This window comes from Phaethon aethereus, assembly GCF_964289735.1.
Source record: "Phaethon aethereus genome assembly, chromosome: 1".
Lineage (NCBI taxonomy): Eukaryota > Metazoa > Chordata > Aves > Phaethontiformes > Phaethontidae > Phaethon > Phaethon aethereus.
In genome coordinates this window covers 86,014,200-86,031,487 of record NC_138575.1, presented here as the reverse complement: position 1 = coordinate 86,031,487, position 17,288 = coordinate 86,014,200, and the positions used below count along the sequence as shown (strand labels likewise).

The following is a 17,288-nucleotide window of genomic DNA, read 5'->3' as shown; positions in this document are numbered from 1 at the left end:
CAATTCCAGAAAGGTCACATGATAGATACTACATTAAAATTATGTCCCTAGTCTGTAACTATCAGAGAACAACAAAAGCTTTTATTTGCCAGAAGTTCTTCAGTAATAAAATGTTAACAGAGCTTATCTTACAGTTTTTGTAAAAGCTGTAAGATAAGTAACTTTACAAATCAGGATACATGAGTTAAGGGTTCATCTGATGACAGTCCACAGCAGTCTAAGCCACTCAGCCTGGAATTCATGCTGCGTAACTTCATTTGGCTGAAATTTCAGTGTTTTGTCTGAGCTAGCCACATAGCACCTTCTAAATTTAGTGGAAAAAGACAAGGCACCATCCTAAGGGGATGCTGAAGATAGATGGACTGAATATGTGGAGAACCTCCTCCCCTCCTCAGAATAAGGAAGATAAGCTGACTACAGTTAGGTTAGTCCCTAATTTTTATGGGGCTAAATGGAAGTGAGACAAAAATTAATTTATCTAAAGCTTTAAATGAATCCTCTCTCAATTACCCTAACCTGTGATGATATATGTATCTTCTGGATATTTATAACAACAATTAGAGTCTTGAATATTAATCAGTCACTGCCTCCTCCTAATGATAACCTATATTTTCTTGTATCACACTGTACTGTATTGTAGAATCACAAAATCCTAGAATAATTCAGGTTGGAAGGGACCTCAGTAGGTCATCAACAATTCATTTGGGGCCATTTTTCCACATCAATGGGATTTTTACCACTGGCATTAATGAAGAAGCATCCAAGCCTGCATTCTTTCAATGGGCAATTAGGAAATCTGGATGGAGGATATATGCATTGCTTATATCTCAAGGGAAGAAATTTGAGCTATTTTGTAGAAATTCAATGAAAACACTCTTCTCCAGGTTGTTCACTTGAGTTTTCCACTGTCTGATTCTTGCCAGACATAGTCCACACCTGTGAAACTCATTGATGTGGAGACTAAATCAAAGCTATGACAAATACTTTCTTGCCATTGCATTTGCAAGAACACTGGATGACCAGCCAAAAGATGAAAAGGTCAGACGCATTCCTGTGCCTTTCCTCTGGAAGCTCCAGGCAATTGCACATACTGCGTAAGACCTCAGAGTCTAGAGAAGTGTATCTAGCCATTTATAAGACAACATGGATTAGACATAGCACCAGACTCTTAAATGTAGACAATTGCATATAGGTGTCTAAGCTCCCAGTTAATGAAGATCAAGTCAGTGAAGAATCAGGAGTCTAGGAAATGACTAAGTTCACCCTGAAGTAGGCATCAAGGGTCAGATTATTTGGTCCCTAGGCTCCTTTAACCAGATTCATTTGGAAAGAATGGTGGGGTAGAATTCAGCTGTTTGCTCACAGGCATCTAGTGCTGAGATGCCATTTGGTATTCAGTGTGTCTGTTTCAATCTGGCAGGATGCCCAGAAGGCCTGCTCTCTTCCAAAGCAGCAGCTGAAGGCCAGGTGAAATACCTTACAATGCCAAAATGAATTTAAATCCTTGTGCTAAGATATTAGATCTTCCCTAACTCTAATGTGAACTTAGACACTCAACATACCAGTAGAAAATTAAACTCAGGTGTCTTTATCTACCCTGTAAGTCAAGGGAGCTACAGCAACTGCTCACCTGAATGTTCTTACGTTGTCACAAATGCAAGACAAATCCATTAATTTAAATACCTTTTATTGTGAACAAGTTCTATTTCATATATGCTGCAGAATAATTAAGGTCTAAGTACACACTAAGTATAATGAATCTGGTCATTTACAGTAATTCAGCTGCATTGCAATAAACTATACTTGAGTTTTTGTACCTTGATTACATGTCTGACACTTGAAAGTTTGGTTATAACTTCAGGCAATGTAAGTACAATGTAGCTTTGAAATGTTTGACTTTGAAAACATTGGTCTAACATCTCTTTGGTGCTTAGTGTAATGCTAAATCCTCAAACATAATTCAGATATTCTACTTTCTCTTTAAAACAAACCAGAGGGATAGAGATGGGAGTATGGAGGTGGGATGGTTACTACAGAGGTGCAGTCCAGAAGACAGGATACCAGTTTCAGGACAGTGAGATCTACAAGGAAATTCTAGCTTCACTGAAATCAATAGGATTTTTCTGATTTATTTCAGTACTGCCAGGATTTCAGTATGGAATCTACTCTGAAACCTCTCTATGAATTATCTGCTTCCCAGTTTAGCAGAACTCACTCTGTATGTCCTACTGTCCTTTTGGATAATGGCTTTTACAACTTCTATATGTTTCTGTTTTACAACACAGGGCTTGATCTCAGTAGAAGCTACCAAGTATTGTCGGAACAAAAATAGTAATAGTAATAATTTTTCTTAGACTTACCTACAGTAGCAGCTGTGCTTGGGAAAAAATGATCTTCACAAAATCGCCTTAAGAATGAAGTCTTTCCAACGCTTGAATTGCCCACAAAAACGATCTTGAATAAGCGGTCTGGGACAGAGTTTATTCTCTCCTCCTTCAAGTAAGAGCAAACATTAGTCTCCAACTGTTCTATAAATCCTGTTGCCTCTTCAATTTGCCTTGTCTTGAAGGCTAACTGAGATGGGAAAAAGAAGAGATTTTATCCTATCATACTCTCCATTACTCATAAAGCAATATTCCATTTCTTAAAATAACTCACAGAATCACAGAATGGCAGGGGTTGGAAGGAACCTCTGAAAATCAGCTGGTCCAACCCCCCTGCCAAGGCAGGATCACCTAGGGCAGGTTGCACAGGAACGTGTCCAGTCGGGTTTTGAAGGTCTGCAGAGAAGGAGACTCCACAACCTCTCTGGGCAGCTCCAGTTCCAGTGCTCCATCACCCTCACAGTAAAGAAGCTTTTCCTCATGTTGAGGTGGAACTTCCTGTGCTGCAGTTTATGCCCATTGCCCCTCGTCCTATCACTGGGCACTACTGAAAAGAGACTGGCTCCATCCTCCTGACAGCCACCCTTCAGATATTTATAGACATTGATAAGGTCCCCTCTCAGCCTTCTCTTCTCCGGACTAAACAGGCCCAGGTCTTTCAGCCTTTCCTCACATGAGAGATGTTCAAGTCCCTTATCATCCTCCTAGCCCTCCACTGGACTCTCTCCAAAAGTTCCATGTCTCTCTTGAACTGGGGAGCCCAGAACTGGACACAATACTCCAGATGAGGCCTCACCAGTGCAGATCAGAGGGAGAGGATAACCTCTCGCGACCTGCTGGTCACACTCTTGAACTCAGCATCTCAGATGTTTGCCACGCACCGTTCCAGATTATTTAAAGTGCAGTGATTTGGACTAAGCTCTGGAAGTATACTGAATATGAAACTTGACTTGAGATGGCATAGAAAAATGCCTGAAATTGCCAAAAGAAAACAGTTTATCAAATCAAATTCCATAAAGCTTCACATAGCTCTGCTCAGTAGTTTCATCCTGTACCAATGACACATCACCTAGATGAGAGAAGCAAAGTCATAATTTTTTGGCTTATGCCATCTATCACCAGATTCTTCTCTCTGCTACTATTGTGGAGCCATGAGCTTCCATGGAATTATGGCACTTCTACATCTGTTTATCATTACAGGCAGAAGCATGGGAGAAAGACATAGAGAATTAGACCCAGTTAATCAGGCTTTAAACATTCACTTATGTTTCTGTCATTTAGATTTTTAAGCAGAAAAAAGAACAATTTGTTCTGCCTATCCATGTCCTGTTTACTGCAGGCTAAGCTAAGTGGATGCTGGAGAGAATATTTATATCCTCTGCCAAGTAGGTCATTATTCCCAAGACTTTGTATGTAGATCAGGAGCTGCTTAGGGAAGAACACTATCACCAGCTGGTTTGCAGCGGGTGCCCTAACTGGCCTCTTCTAATATTTTGTGCAAAGGTTGGGGAGGAAGAGGGAGGTAGCCAGTTTGTTCTTAATGCTGCAGAAGGGGAACAAGATCATGAATGCTCCTGGCATTAGTTTGTTACGGTGAGTTTTGTGAGGATGGAGAACAGAGAAGGAAAGAGGAGTGGATGGAGGGAAAGGCCCTCTGCCAGGCATTTCAGGTGCAGAATCCCCGAGACTGCTGACTTCAAGAAGACATCATAACTGAACTCACTGCCAGACAGTCCTTTGAATAGGACATTGAAGTCTGACCTTGTAAATGTTTTCTACAAATACATTGAAGCCTTACAGAAAGAAGCAGAAACAATACAGAGCTGCACTCTGTATTGAGAAATGAAAATTTTGAAATGAAAAATTTTAAAATTTTTTCTCTGATGGAGAAAAAAAACACAAAACAAAACTCAAGCTGTTGTCTTCCTTAGCATAAAAAAAATCATTCACTGCTGTAAATTTTGGGGACAAAAATACATGTCTCTCTCATGAGCTGGGCTAATAGCCCATTACAACTATACAGAGATTTCTTATCTCATTGTTCATGTCCCCTTTTCTATTAAAAACCCAAGCTCCACTGCAACTATAGGCTGCTAGATAAACACATACATCTATATAAAGCACATTTCTGTTGAAAAACATTCCCAGCTTATTAGTCTGCATGCTCTGGGAAATAAAACAAGTTAACATACAATCATCAGCTTGGCACCACTTTCACAGTGCTTCTGAGAACAATAACTAAATACATGGACTACATGACCTGAAATACCTTGTCCCTGGTGGTCATACACATCTCAGTAGCAGTAAGACTCAAAGGCATCAGAGGCTTCAGCTCAACTCCCAACATAATAGGCAGTCATTTTTCATTGAGATGTATCAAGTCTACTCATGAAAATAACCTTAATAATCAAATTTGATTCTAAAACTGCATCTGAACACCATACTGAGACAAGCTGCTTCATAGTCTGCTTCAAAGTGCTGATGGGATAATGGAAGTGCAGTGGGATGTAAATTTACTTTAGTTTACAATGCAGTCTGAAAAAGTCTCTCCTAGATGTGTCTTTTGAGTGGACTTCATATAAACAGTAGCCAGGTCAAGTAACACACCTACCTTTTGTGCAATTTAACAAAAATGTGGAAGATGGTAGGTATAAACAGTGGTTCATACTCCATATTGACAGAAGAGAGGGGAGAGGAATTGCATTTCAGGCAGAGTTTTTGGACAGAAAATCTTGCTTTAATTTCCATTATGGTTCCTTCAGGTGTTTTCTCAATCACATTTCTGCTTATGCTAACTGCAGCTTCACCTTCATAGCCATAGCCTTCAGAAAAATGTTCTACCTGACTGTTAACTAAAGAGCAGTTGGTTGGCCTCATGTACTGCTGCAAGCACTTTCAGAAGTCACCTTCCACAGGATGGAAATGGACTTGTTCATTTCTAAAAGGAAAAAAAATTTACATTGGTTCTACTTGCCTACTTCTGATGTCTCATTGTCAAAAAGTGGTGATCCCAAGAGCCATCATTTAGGAAACACAAAGTTGTATGAGAAATTCATCAGACTACAGCTGGTGTATACTCTGTATACTCAGCTGCTCACACAAAGCGGCAGTGGTCAAGACACTTCGACAGCCTAGAGACTGCCCTAAGCAATGGAATGCCATCAATTGAATAGTCATTTTCAGGCTTAGTCAGCAGGCCAATAGGACAATGCAGGACCATGTACATATTTCAGTGTCACATGGATAGAGAGTTTATCAGAAAGAAGTATTCTGCTATGGTTTTTTGAACTAAATTCTAAAAAAAAAGCAAAAACCCCATTCAAACTAAGGGCTAGGCTAAGGCACTGACATTTCATAGAAAAAAAAAGGAATTCCCACTTCTAAGTGACCTTCAGAAATGAACTTTTTATTTACCCTCAAGATGTTTCTTTAGAAACTGAAATAAAATGTACTCAACAACCAAACAGGTGACATTTTATGATTTCTTCCCCCCGCTCCATGCTTGCTGTCAATTGTTTATAGGAAAAAAAAAATTTGTAAGAAAGAAGATCTGAGGGAATGGCCAGTTGGTACCCAGCTGAGAGGATGTACTTTCAAGGGGCATGACTGCCAAAATAGAGCAGGCAGGACAGGTTTTCCTAGCTGAACCTGATGACCTACCTGGCTCTTGCTGTCCTGAAGTCCAATGATGTCCAATGATGCCATATTTTGAAAATGTGATATAAAATAAGTCATATAGCAAGCAAAAATTATGTATTGTATTAAATAATTTCAAAGGATAAAGCTCTGTTCTGTGCCCTAGACTTTTTATTAAAGTGTACCACTTAGAAGTTATTATGTAACCATGGCATAATTCTATCATCATTTTTAAGATATGCTTGCTTCTTCTAAAATAACTATATAATTATGACCAAGTATACCTATTTTTCCTATACTTTAATCTTTTTAATATGTGCTTCAAGAATATAAAAATGAGTAATACCTAACAATGATACTAAAATTAGAAAACAAAGCACAGCCAGTTCTGAAGCAATAGCAGTGCAACAAGGACTTCAGACTCCGAAGAAATGTACCTTCCAGCACGTTATTTTAAGAATTATTGCTGCATGGTGAATTAATTGTTAACAAGCACATACAAGCTAGAGCTAGCGCTAAAAAAATATAATCTTTATTTCAATTTGCAAAATAAAAGTCCTTTCAAAAAATAGTAAGTAAAGATATTTGCTCTCATTATTTCTCTGATAGCTTATGTTACAGCTACCAAAGCTGACTCAAAAGTATCAGAATATGATAAATGTCACTTTTTAGGAAAAAAAACCCCAACTTCTTTGGAAGTTGAAGAAGAGTTGCTTCTTTTTTTAGACAATTGCTACCTTTCAGTGGATCTTCTTGTGTCATCTATTACAAGGCTTATCTTTACTTTTCCTAAGTCTTTCAGACATAAGTCTATGTACTCATTGTCTGCAGTTACCACCCCTTTAGATTGAGTTACACGTCTTTGCACCTTCAACATTTATCTGCAGTATATTTCCATCTCCCTCTTCATGTAATGGCTTAATTTGTCGTGCTTTAATTTAAAACCAGAAAACTAAATAATTTTGGATTTTAAGAACAACACATTGCCCTTCAACACCATTTTGTGTTTTCCAAGGTCCTGAATAGAATAGAATAGAATAGAATAGAATAGAATAGAATAGTTCCAGCTGGAAGACACCTACAACAATCATCTAGTCCAACTGCCTGACCACTTCAGGGGTGACCAAAAGTTAAAGCAAATTATTAAGGGCATTGTCCGAATGCCTCTTCAACACTGACAGGCAGGGGACATCGACCACCTCTCTAGGAAGTCTGTTCTGGTGTCTGACCACCCTCTTGGTAAAGAAATGTTTCCTAAAGTCAAGTCTGAACCTCCCCTGAAGCAGCTTTGAACCATTCCCACATGTTCTATCATTGCGTACCAGGGAGAAGAGATCAGCACCTCCCTCTCCACTTCCCCTCCTCAGGAAGCTGAAGAGAGCAATGAGGTTGCCCCTCAGCCTCCTTTTCTCCAAACTAGACAAACCCAGAGCCTGTAGCCACTCCTCACAGGACATTCCTTCCAGGCCTTCCACCAGCTTTGCTGCCCTCCTCTCGACACATTCAAGTACCGTAACATCCTTCTTAAATTGTGGAGCCCAGAACTGCACACAATACTCAGGAGGAAGTCCCTTTGCCCCCTTACATTTGATGGTGTTTCCTTCCCTACAGGCTGCTCTCTAGAAGATGATGATGAGTGTTCCATTGGTTGTTCTGTGTTTTTCTTTTCCATTTCCATCTCAGAAGAAATATTCTCATCTTCTCCGGTCCATCTGTTCAGCTGCTTATCAACCAGCCTGTCAAAAAGCTGGGGTAGGTGATCTTCCTCAATTGATATTATTCTTTGGAGACGTGATGCTTTAGACATTCCTCCAGTGGCTCCAGCATCAGGCTCTACAGAGAGAATTCCATTCAGTCCAGCAGAATTCCTTCTCTTTGAGTTATTGTAAACACCATCCTCTTCAAATGAATGTCTAGACAGAGAAAAAAGTAAGTACATGACGAAAATGCATTGGACTGGATTCCTATTGTTTTATTCTAGTTTAACTGAATTTAATCTCCCATGTTTTTACTACTCACAGCAGGCATAGTAGATTCAGTCCAGTCAGCTCATCATACAACGTGTGTGTGTGTGTATATATATATCTCATGCTTGATGGTTATAAGCATCATGATGAAAGCTAATAACTTATGGGGAAATCCTGAACCAGAATACAAAACATAAGATTAGCCTCGTTTCTAACCTCATGGAGTAGCTTAAATAAATTTCTCACCTGTGACTTCCTACTCCCCACCCCCCTCTATTCTGGAAGAACACAAACCCCCAATCCAGTCCCTTTCTATGATTAATCTAATTCTCTCTTTAGGAGGTAGAAGGGAGATGGGTTTGTTTAACATGGATGAAAAAAAGGCTAAGTGGGGATTTAACAGAAGGGAGAATGTAGATAAAATAGATCCAGAGTCTTCTCAGATGTGTGCAATGACCACAGATGCAAGTTCCCATAAGAGAAATGCTGACTTCATACAAGGAACAAAATTTCTTCATGAGACTGGTGCAGAAAAGGAATAGGTGCCCTTAGAGGCTGTAAGACTTCCATCAGATGTTCAAAAACTCAACTGAACAAGGCCCTGAGTAACTTTATCTAGTTTTGGAGTTATCTCTGTTTGAGCAGGAGATTGAACTAGAGACAGAGGTCCTTCCCACCTAGACTTTTCTATGATTTTTGCATCATAATTGCTTTTGCCAATTATGCTCCACTTCTCAGTACTGAACTTACTAAACTGTGTCTCTGAAAGCTTTCCCTCCTTACACTTCAAGACCCTGTGCCTGCAGGGACATCGTCTTAGCTGGTTTTTCAAAGTGAAATATTAGTCTTCTTTCTAGCTCCTCTTGTCTCAATGGAAACATGCTAATGTTTCACTGAGCTCATAATTTTGTTCCTGTTGACTTCAGTTTACAGCTACAAAGTTGAGAATTAAATTCTCCACGTTTTACTAGTGACACATCCCATACTTTACAACAGGACTGCTGTCCTCTACAATGAGAGGGGAGGAGGACTCTTTCAGGGTGTTACTCTTTCAGGGAGTTACCAAGGTGTACCACATCAACACAGGGTAACAGGCAAGCTTTTGTGCCTCCCAGCATATACTCATCCACAATGGGGAAATATCTTGCCTTTGCAGACGGTACACTTGTTTTATGTGAAAATTTGCTGCTTTATTTCCAAATTTCTTAAAAGGCACAGTAATCATATAGTGACAGACACTTCAGAAATACATGCTTTGAAAAGTCCAAAGGTATCTGAAAGAAAACATTCCACACATTTTTTCTGTAAGTTCATTGTACTCAAACAGGGAACACATGAAAAAAAGTTCTTACCTCTTAGGCAGCATCTTGCCCTCTATGTATTTCTCAATGACAGACCCTGATCTTTGCTTCCAGCTGGCTTTTGAAACACTTGTTTTGCATTTCTGCAAAAACACAGAATACTTCTTACTAATTTATTCCTGTTGTTCATTATGGTTAACTGTCTTCATTCCTAATGCTTAAATAATGCAATGAATATGAAAGAAAAAAATTGTAGGAAAAAACCTAGCGGTATAGATGCTTCAAAATCCTGATTGATAAACAATCAGAACGTGGAAACTTCAAATCCTGTAAGAATTCATCTTTGTAAATTAAATGGACCACAATAAAACAGCATAATGTCATGAAAAGAAGTCAACAGATATATGGTGATTTACACTAGCAGCTTCTTGTAGGAATAAGAACACAAACAAGTGTAAACTAAGTGGCCTTTAGTCTCCTTAAGCCAGGGTACTTCTGGAACTTCTTAGGGGCCCATTTTCTGCTGTTAGGTAAAAAGTTAACGTGATCTGCTTTTACCCAGTACAACAGGTATTCAGGTACTGATTCAGATACTCAGATATCGTATAATCGTATAAACGTTTCAGGATATTAGCTACTCTTCACTGACTACATTAACCTAAAAATTGAACAATTGTGTTATTTCATCCTCTCATGATTGCATCCTTAGCTTCTTGTAAAATACATTCATCTCCCTCAAAATAGATCACTTTATAATTCTAAAAATGTAGCTCTTAAAATTGTTCAGCAAATTAAAAAATCTTATTCTCAAGTGAGAAAAAAAGACAATATAAATTAAGAATGGGGCAAGATTTAAGTAGCATAAGAGTCTGTCTCCTGCACAGCCTTCTGATCCCTTTATTTTGAGGCTGTTCTGTTATGTGTTTGCTCAACACTGGATTTGAAAATAATAGTTGTTTACCTGTAAAAATATGTCACGTTCATCTTTGAGATGTTTGTTCCTCTCCCTGCAAAGAACACAAATAAAACTGAGGCCATATCTCATGCAAACTTAGCATTGAGCACAAAAACATTGCTGCACATCAAAAAGAGGGTTACAATTGTCTGAACACAACTCCAAACTTTGAAGTCTATCAATACAGAAATGTTAGAGAAAATTTGCTAACTATGTTTTGATATAATTTTACAAATAAACATTTTGCCAAAACAAAGCAAATCTTTCATGTGTACTGCCTTCTACTGTGTGCAAGAATGGGTTTTGTGTCATTATCATGTGGCAGGTTGACCTTGGCTGGCTGCCAGATGCACACCCAGCTGCTCTCTCACTCCCCCTCCTCAACAGGACAGGGGAAGAAAATAAGATGGAAAAGCTTGTGGGCCAAGATTAAGACAGGAAAATTGCTTACCAGCTACCATCACAGACAAAACAGACTCAGCTGTAGGATGATGAGAAACAAAGACAAAACTAAAACCACCTTCTCCCCACCTTCCCTTCTTCCCAGGCTCAACTTCACTCCTGCGCTCTCAACTCTTCTATTTTGTTCCCAGCACTGAGTGGTGCAGGGGGATGGGGATCTAGGGGGGTTGTGATCCGTCCATAACAGCTCCTCTCTGCTGCTCCTTCCTCCTCATGCTTTTCCCTTGCTCCAGCGTAGATTCCCTTCCACAGGTTACAGTCCTTCACAAACTGCTCCAGCGTGAATCCTTTCCATGGGGCACAGTCTTTCAGGAACAAACTGCTCCAGTGTGAGTCCCCCATGGGCTGCAGTTCCTGTCAGAAAACCTGCTCCTGCATGGGCTCCGCTCCATGGGCTGTAGCTCCTGCCACGAGCTTGCTCCTGTGTGGGCTCTGCACAGGCTGAAGGGGAATCTCTGCTCCACCACCTGGAGCGCCTCCTCCCCATCCTTTTACACTGTGTCTGCAGGGCTGTTTCTCACACATATTTTTCTTAGTCCTCTCTCTCACCTGCTGCAGAGTTTGATGCTAAGGTCCCACAGTGAAGGGATCTTCCAAGAGGCCAGGCACGGTTGACAGCTGTTTGATCTTTTCTGCATTCACAGTAGCTACACCAAAAGCCCATTGGTACCCCTTTGGGTCCCTGAAATACCCTCTCCTGAGGTAGTCTATGCCAAGGATACAAGGGGCCTCTGGGCTGGTCACAGTGAGGTGCTTTTCCCACTTTTCCCCTGTAAGCTCACCTCAGCCTCCAGTATAGACAATTCTTGGCAACCCCCTGTCACTCCAGAGATCCAGAGGGGTTCTGTGCCCCATGCCCTGATGGCACCAGCGTACACTGTGCACCAGTGTCTACCAAAGCCTTGTACTTCTGTGGGTCTGATGTGCCAGGCCATCGAATCCACACAGTCCAGTATACCCAGTCATCCCTTTCCTCCTCCTGGCCGACAGCAGGGACCCTCTATTCCCGTTCCTCGTCAAGAGTATTCACTGTCTAACCTTTGCAGTGCCAGACAACAAGTCCCCTCACCAGGATCAAGGGAGGTGATTCCAGTTCTTCTATGTCTGCGAGATTGCTGATTTCCTTCTTGTGTCTCTACAGCAACTAAACTGACAGCCTTCTTGATTGGCCCCTTCTTAACAGCTGTCTTAGCATTACACACACTTTCCCAGAGATGCCACCATCTTGGCTGAGGGCCTCAGCTGTGCCCTGCAGTGGGTCTGCTGGAGCTGGCTGGAATCAGCAGTGTCTGGCATGTGGCAGCCCAGGCCTCTCCTCTCTGGCAGAGAGACCACCCCTGTGGTGCCCTACTGCCAACACCTGGACACCTACACCCAGTACATATCCCAACATAATTTCATCCTTTAATGTACCTCTTTAGAATGATGCAAGAAGTTCTTGAATGTAAGGTCTGCATTACCTTAAAAAATCCAGCTGCTTCAGAAGTCCTGACTTCTCTCTCTGTAAAGTTTCTGTCACATGGTACACTTCCCTGCAATGAAAAGAAATAAATAAAATTATTCTAACCATGGTAACAACAGTGCTAAAATGCTTCCCCCTAGGAGTATCCACATTTGAGACTTCAGCTTCTCCAAAGTTGTAGACTTTATTCTGCATGAATGGTTACTAATTTTAAAAAAGTTTATTCAGTATAAGGCGGACAGTACCACAGCAGTTTGAGTTAGCAGAGGAAAGTGTAGAGGTACTTTTAAAAAAAATTATAGCTTTATCATTTCTTCATCCAGAGAGCTAACTATGTACTGATACCAGCACTTGCATCATTCAGAGAGGACATACTGCTGAAATCCTTCTCGCTCATGGTCACTAAAGACCATGTAACATTTATCCAAAATTAGAGTTTATCTTGCTGCTGAAACCATGTCAGGCTTGCAGATCTACACTCCCTACAATTTCTTTTCAGTTCCTGACTTTAACAGTTACGCAGCCTTAAACATTGGACATGGTGTCTCAGATTTTTACACTAGATTTAAACCACTTACTTTGACTTAATGCAAATCAGCATCTGGCCTTCAATGTTTTTTGCCTTTCAGTGAAGCCTCAAGTTCTTCCTGTGCAGTCTGAACACTACACCTGCTTCAACAGCTCAGGTCTTACCAGACTGATACAGATGTTTAAAGCAACACTGCAGGTGCAGTTGAGTAGGGCTGAGCTATAATTCCATAAAACACTATTGAATCCAAAGTGCTTTGTAAATGCAGTAGTATTATTCAGCAGCCTGACCACTGGGCAGATTTCCTCTGTAGCTTTAAAACCAGATCACTCCACAGTCTTTGCTCTGGATCTGAAAAGAGAGGCCTCAAAGAGGAAACAAACCACCTTGAGGAGGAATATTTCTACTGCCTATTTCCGAAACAGACATCAAACATGCAAACCTAAAATTAGTACTCTAAATGCAGTGTCTGTTCTTTAACAATCATTTATCAACAAAGTTCATTACTTATATCCTCAAGAAAAATTAAATTAGTAATAACTAAGTAGAGTTTGGCACAAAGCTTAACATAAAAAGAATATGACATTTGATCTAATATTCTGCTCTATCCTGCAATATGCCAAATAGCCACAGCTCTCAGTTACGTAGTTCACTGCTGATATGTATAGACTCTGGCAAGATGTGCACCACAGTTTGGCATCCATGTGCTCTCCATTGGCAACAAGAGGGTTTTACAGATTTCTGAGTGTTTTTTTAAAACTATCTTCCTTTAAACGGATTTCAGGGACCATTTCTGCCAATTACAGTTTCAGGGTAATATAACTTTTGCTTTGTGCAGAAGGCTGGAGCAATACAGGTAGATTGACCTGTCACTTAAAAGCCATTTCCATCCCTCAAAATATGAATTGTAAATATTTCTTCTTGAAAAGTATTTTTTCATTCAGAGACAGAATCTGACTGGAAACATTTGAACTGCAAACCCCTAAATGATGGTTCTGGATCACCATAATGCCTTCTGTAATTGTGATTTAGCTGCATAAGCTATATTTTATCTTGCTGGCCAAGCTTCTTGGTCAGAAATTAGGTACTAGACTTACTTTTGATGAGGAAAAGCAGCACATCCTAGCTGTCTCATAGCCAGAGTACATTCTGAGAAACAAGTTTCAGATAGACTTAGCTTCCAGAAGGATGGAGCATCATGTGCCACAACTGTAATTTCTGTAAGGCATCCCACTGGTATTTCAAAACTAAGGCATACTTTTTAATGAATTAAACTGATTTTTACTTCCAAACACCCTCATCGAATGGGGGGTGGAGGGTGGGAGAACACTGACTGTAGAAGCCAGATATGCTACAGAAAACATGCTGAATTACTTGGAGAAAAATAACTAGAACTACACTTGGCTTTGCTGGTAGTTTCTGCTTATGACACAAACATAAAACACAGCACTGAATACTCTGAGAAGGAGGCTCATGGACACACTAAGCAAATGCACTAGTACCACTGCAGCTGGAGACTTACATTTCCTTCTCCTCATGTAGTCTTGATGCCTCCTCCTGAAGCACCTGTAACTGTTGTTGAGCCAGACTTAGTTCATGAGATATTCTCTCCAGGTCTCTCAGCAGCTCCTGGTTAGTTAGCTTCAGCTTGGTGTTCTCTACTTTGGTTTCTTCTTTGCCACCAAGAAGTTCTGTACATTGATGCTCTAACTGGGATGAAAGAAAAGAGAACGGAAAGTATTATAACTAACTAGAATGGGCCCATGTGAACCTCATGAGGTTCAACACAGCCAAGTGCAGGGTGCTGCACCTGAGTCAGAGCAACAGCCAGTATCAATACAGGCTGAGAGATGAAGGGATTGAGAGCAGCCCTGCTGAGAAGGATTTGGGGTTACTGGTGGATGAAAAGCTGGACATGAGCCGGCAATGTGCGCTCACAGCCCAGAAGGCCAACCATCCTGGGCTGCATCAAAGAAGCATGGCCAGTAGGATGAGAGAGGTGATTCTGCCCCTCTGCTCTGGTGAGACCCCACCTGGAGTACTGCGTCCAGCTATGGAGCCCTTAGCATGGGAAAGACATGGATCTGTTGGAGCGGGTCCAGAGGAGGACTACCAAAATGATCAGAGGGATGGAACACCTCTCCTATGAGGACAGGCTGAGAGAGTTGAGGTTGTTCAGCCTGGAGAAGAGAAGGCTCCAGGGAGACCTTATTGCAGCCTTCCTTTACTTAAAGGGGGCTTATAAGAAAGACGGGGACAGACTTTTTAGCAAGGCCTGTTGCAATAGGACAAGGGGTAATGGTTCTAAACTAAAAGAGGGTAGATTTAGACTAGATCTAAGGAAGAAATTTTTCACAGTCAGGGTGGTGAAACACTGGCACAAGCTGCCCAGAGAGGTGGTAGATGCTCCATCCCTGGAAGAATTCAAGGTCAGGTTGGATGGGGCTCTGAGCAACCTGATCTAGTTGAAGATGTCCTGGCTTATTGCAGGGGGGGTTGGACTAGATGACCTTTAAAGGTCCCTTCCAACCCAAACTAGTCTATGATTCTATGATTCTGTAACTGAGGCACCTTGGTTTTGTGGCTTTCAATTCAAGTCTTAGAGGTTAGTTGAATAGGGAAACTATTTCTATCAAAGCCAACATATGAATAAAACACATATAGTGCTCTTCCACTACTCTGTGTACAGACATAATTATGTTACACAAAAACAAAGCCATTCCACTCTATGATCGAATTTCATCCAGTTCAAAATGTAACAGGGACAAACCACAAAAATGTGTTTACAAAGCAGATTAGTAGTACTTAGCTGATATTCACAACTGCTATTTTAGACAATTTTCCACAAGGACAAGACCTACACAGAGTGATTCAGAGTTCTGCCTAAAAAATGTTAGATTTAAATCTGGTAGATGATAAACCTTCCCATCCCCAGTAATATCAACAAGCAGTAGCCTTTCTGACATCTCAGCTAAATCTGCCAAGTGTGAATTAGAGCTTTTTTATTCACTTTTATATTCACTCTCCAAAGTATATACAAAGGAAAGATACATCTTCCCTGTAAAAGAGGTAACAGCAGATGACAGTGGTTTCTGGTACATAAAGAAGTTTCACCTGCTTCTCCCTGGCTAGCTGAGGAAATTAAGATGACAGAGCAAAAGTTAAGTAGACTACAATTAGCCCACTTCATATTAGGGAAGGCACTGCTGACCTGAAGATATAAAAGCTTTTTTTTTTAATTTTTTTTTTCAGTATGCGTTTTAAGGGATGAAATATTTACTAGGTTCATTACAATGATATCAGTTCAATCCTCCAGATCTGGGACATAACGGAGGATTTTGTTAGAACTCTCATTTTGCACATGCCAACAAGCAGAACTCACCCAAACCAAAATCTGTCCTTACCCAGCTCTGCCAGTCTATTCACGCTCCACAACACTGCTGCTGTTCTAGTCTTGGTTTTGAATGCAACCTTAAGGCCCAGGTTCAAAACAAAAGCTGAAAATATTTTCTAGCTGGGATTGTGAAAGGTCAGGAACAAGAGTAGAGTGAGAGCGCTTAGCAGCAGCTGAACTACATATTTGCTGAACTGTAGCCTCAGCAGGCTCACAGTTTACATGCAACACTAACTAGCTGGGCATCAAATTACTGCTGAGCAATGTTGGTTTACATTGATAGATCACTTCAGTTCCTGAGTATTTCTTCCATTCTTTGACAAAATCTATTCTAAGTAAAAGACTAGATGCTTCAGGTACTGGAAGACAAGACTTTCGTATCCAGAGGAGTGGTTTTGGGAGAAGCAAAAAGGGATCACACAAGGATGAACTTTCAAAAAGCTTAAGAGCAACAAATTGCAGGCAGAAATCCCATTTAGAATATAATGGCCATCTGAAAACTTACACAGAGATTGGCCTGGAAATGTATCTGCAATGGTAGCCATCATCAGCTCCCAGAATCATAGGTACTGATGTTAAAATAATTGCTATAAATCCTGGTGTTTACATTTGTGAGAAAAAAAATTATCCTGAAACTATGTTTAATAGCAGACACTCATAACATTTAAATCCAGGACACAACAAGAGGAGATAGGGTTATTTCACAGCAATACAGAGCTCCTTTCTTTCACTATATATTGTATCTATACAATCCTTTAAGTGATGCCAAACTACTTTTAAAGCATTCATTTAAACAACTCTCAATACAGTGGAATAACTCATTAGGTGGATGTTCAGCTGGTATAGGATGGCATAGACCCTATAGTCTCTAGCTGCTTATTGGAGCTGCAAATTGGCTCCCATGGTCATCAAATAGATGAAAATTGGTTGAGAAAGACTCATGGCCCACAGTCATGTTTAACAAAATCTAGGAAGCAGAGAGAATTAACCAATTATCACAGGTCAAGCAGAGACATAACAGCTGATGGTGTATATTCTCCTTTTTTGAATAAAAATGGGAGAAAAAACTCACAATTTTAAAATCGAGTAAAGAACTGGAATTGTCCAATAGAAACAAACTGTTGCTGAGGTCAGCTATCGCTGTCCCTCAAAGACACATATGTTAAGCACTCTCCATGCATTCCCTTGTTCTTAGCTC

At 40.5% G+C, this 17,288-nt stretch overlaps 1 protein-coding gene across 1 annotated transcript in view; it reads right to left on the bottom strand.

Moving 5' to 3' along the window:
* The window catches only part of CRACR2A (calcium release activated channel regulator 2A), a gene marked incomplete at both ends in the record, with an annotated part of 53,385 nt that overhangs the window by 10,766 nt on the left and 25,331 nt on the right, over positions 1-17,288 (bottom strand). The window contains 6 exons of the mRNA XM_082007490.1: positions 2,361-2,574; positions 7,606-7,933; positions 9,340-9,431; positions 10,250-10,295; positions 12,166-12,237; positions 14,219-14,406. Of these exons, the coding sequence (XP_081863616.1) occupies positions 2,361-2,574; positions 7,606-7,933; positions 9,340-9,431; positions 10,250-10,295; positions 12,166-12,237; positions 14,219-14,406 (940 nt within the window). The remainder of the gene's footprint in view (positions 1-2,360; positions 2,575-7,605; positions 7,934-9,339; positions 9,432-10,249; positions 10,296-12,165; positions 12,238-14,218; positions 14,407-17,288) is intronic.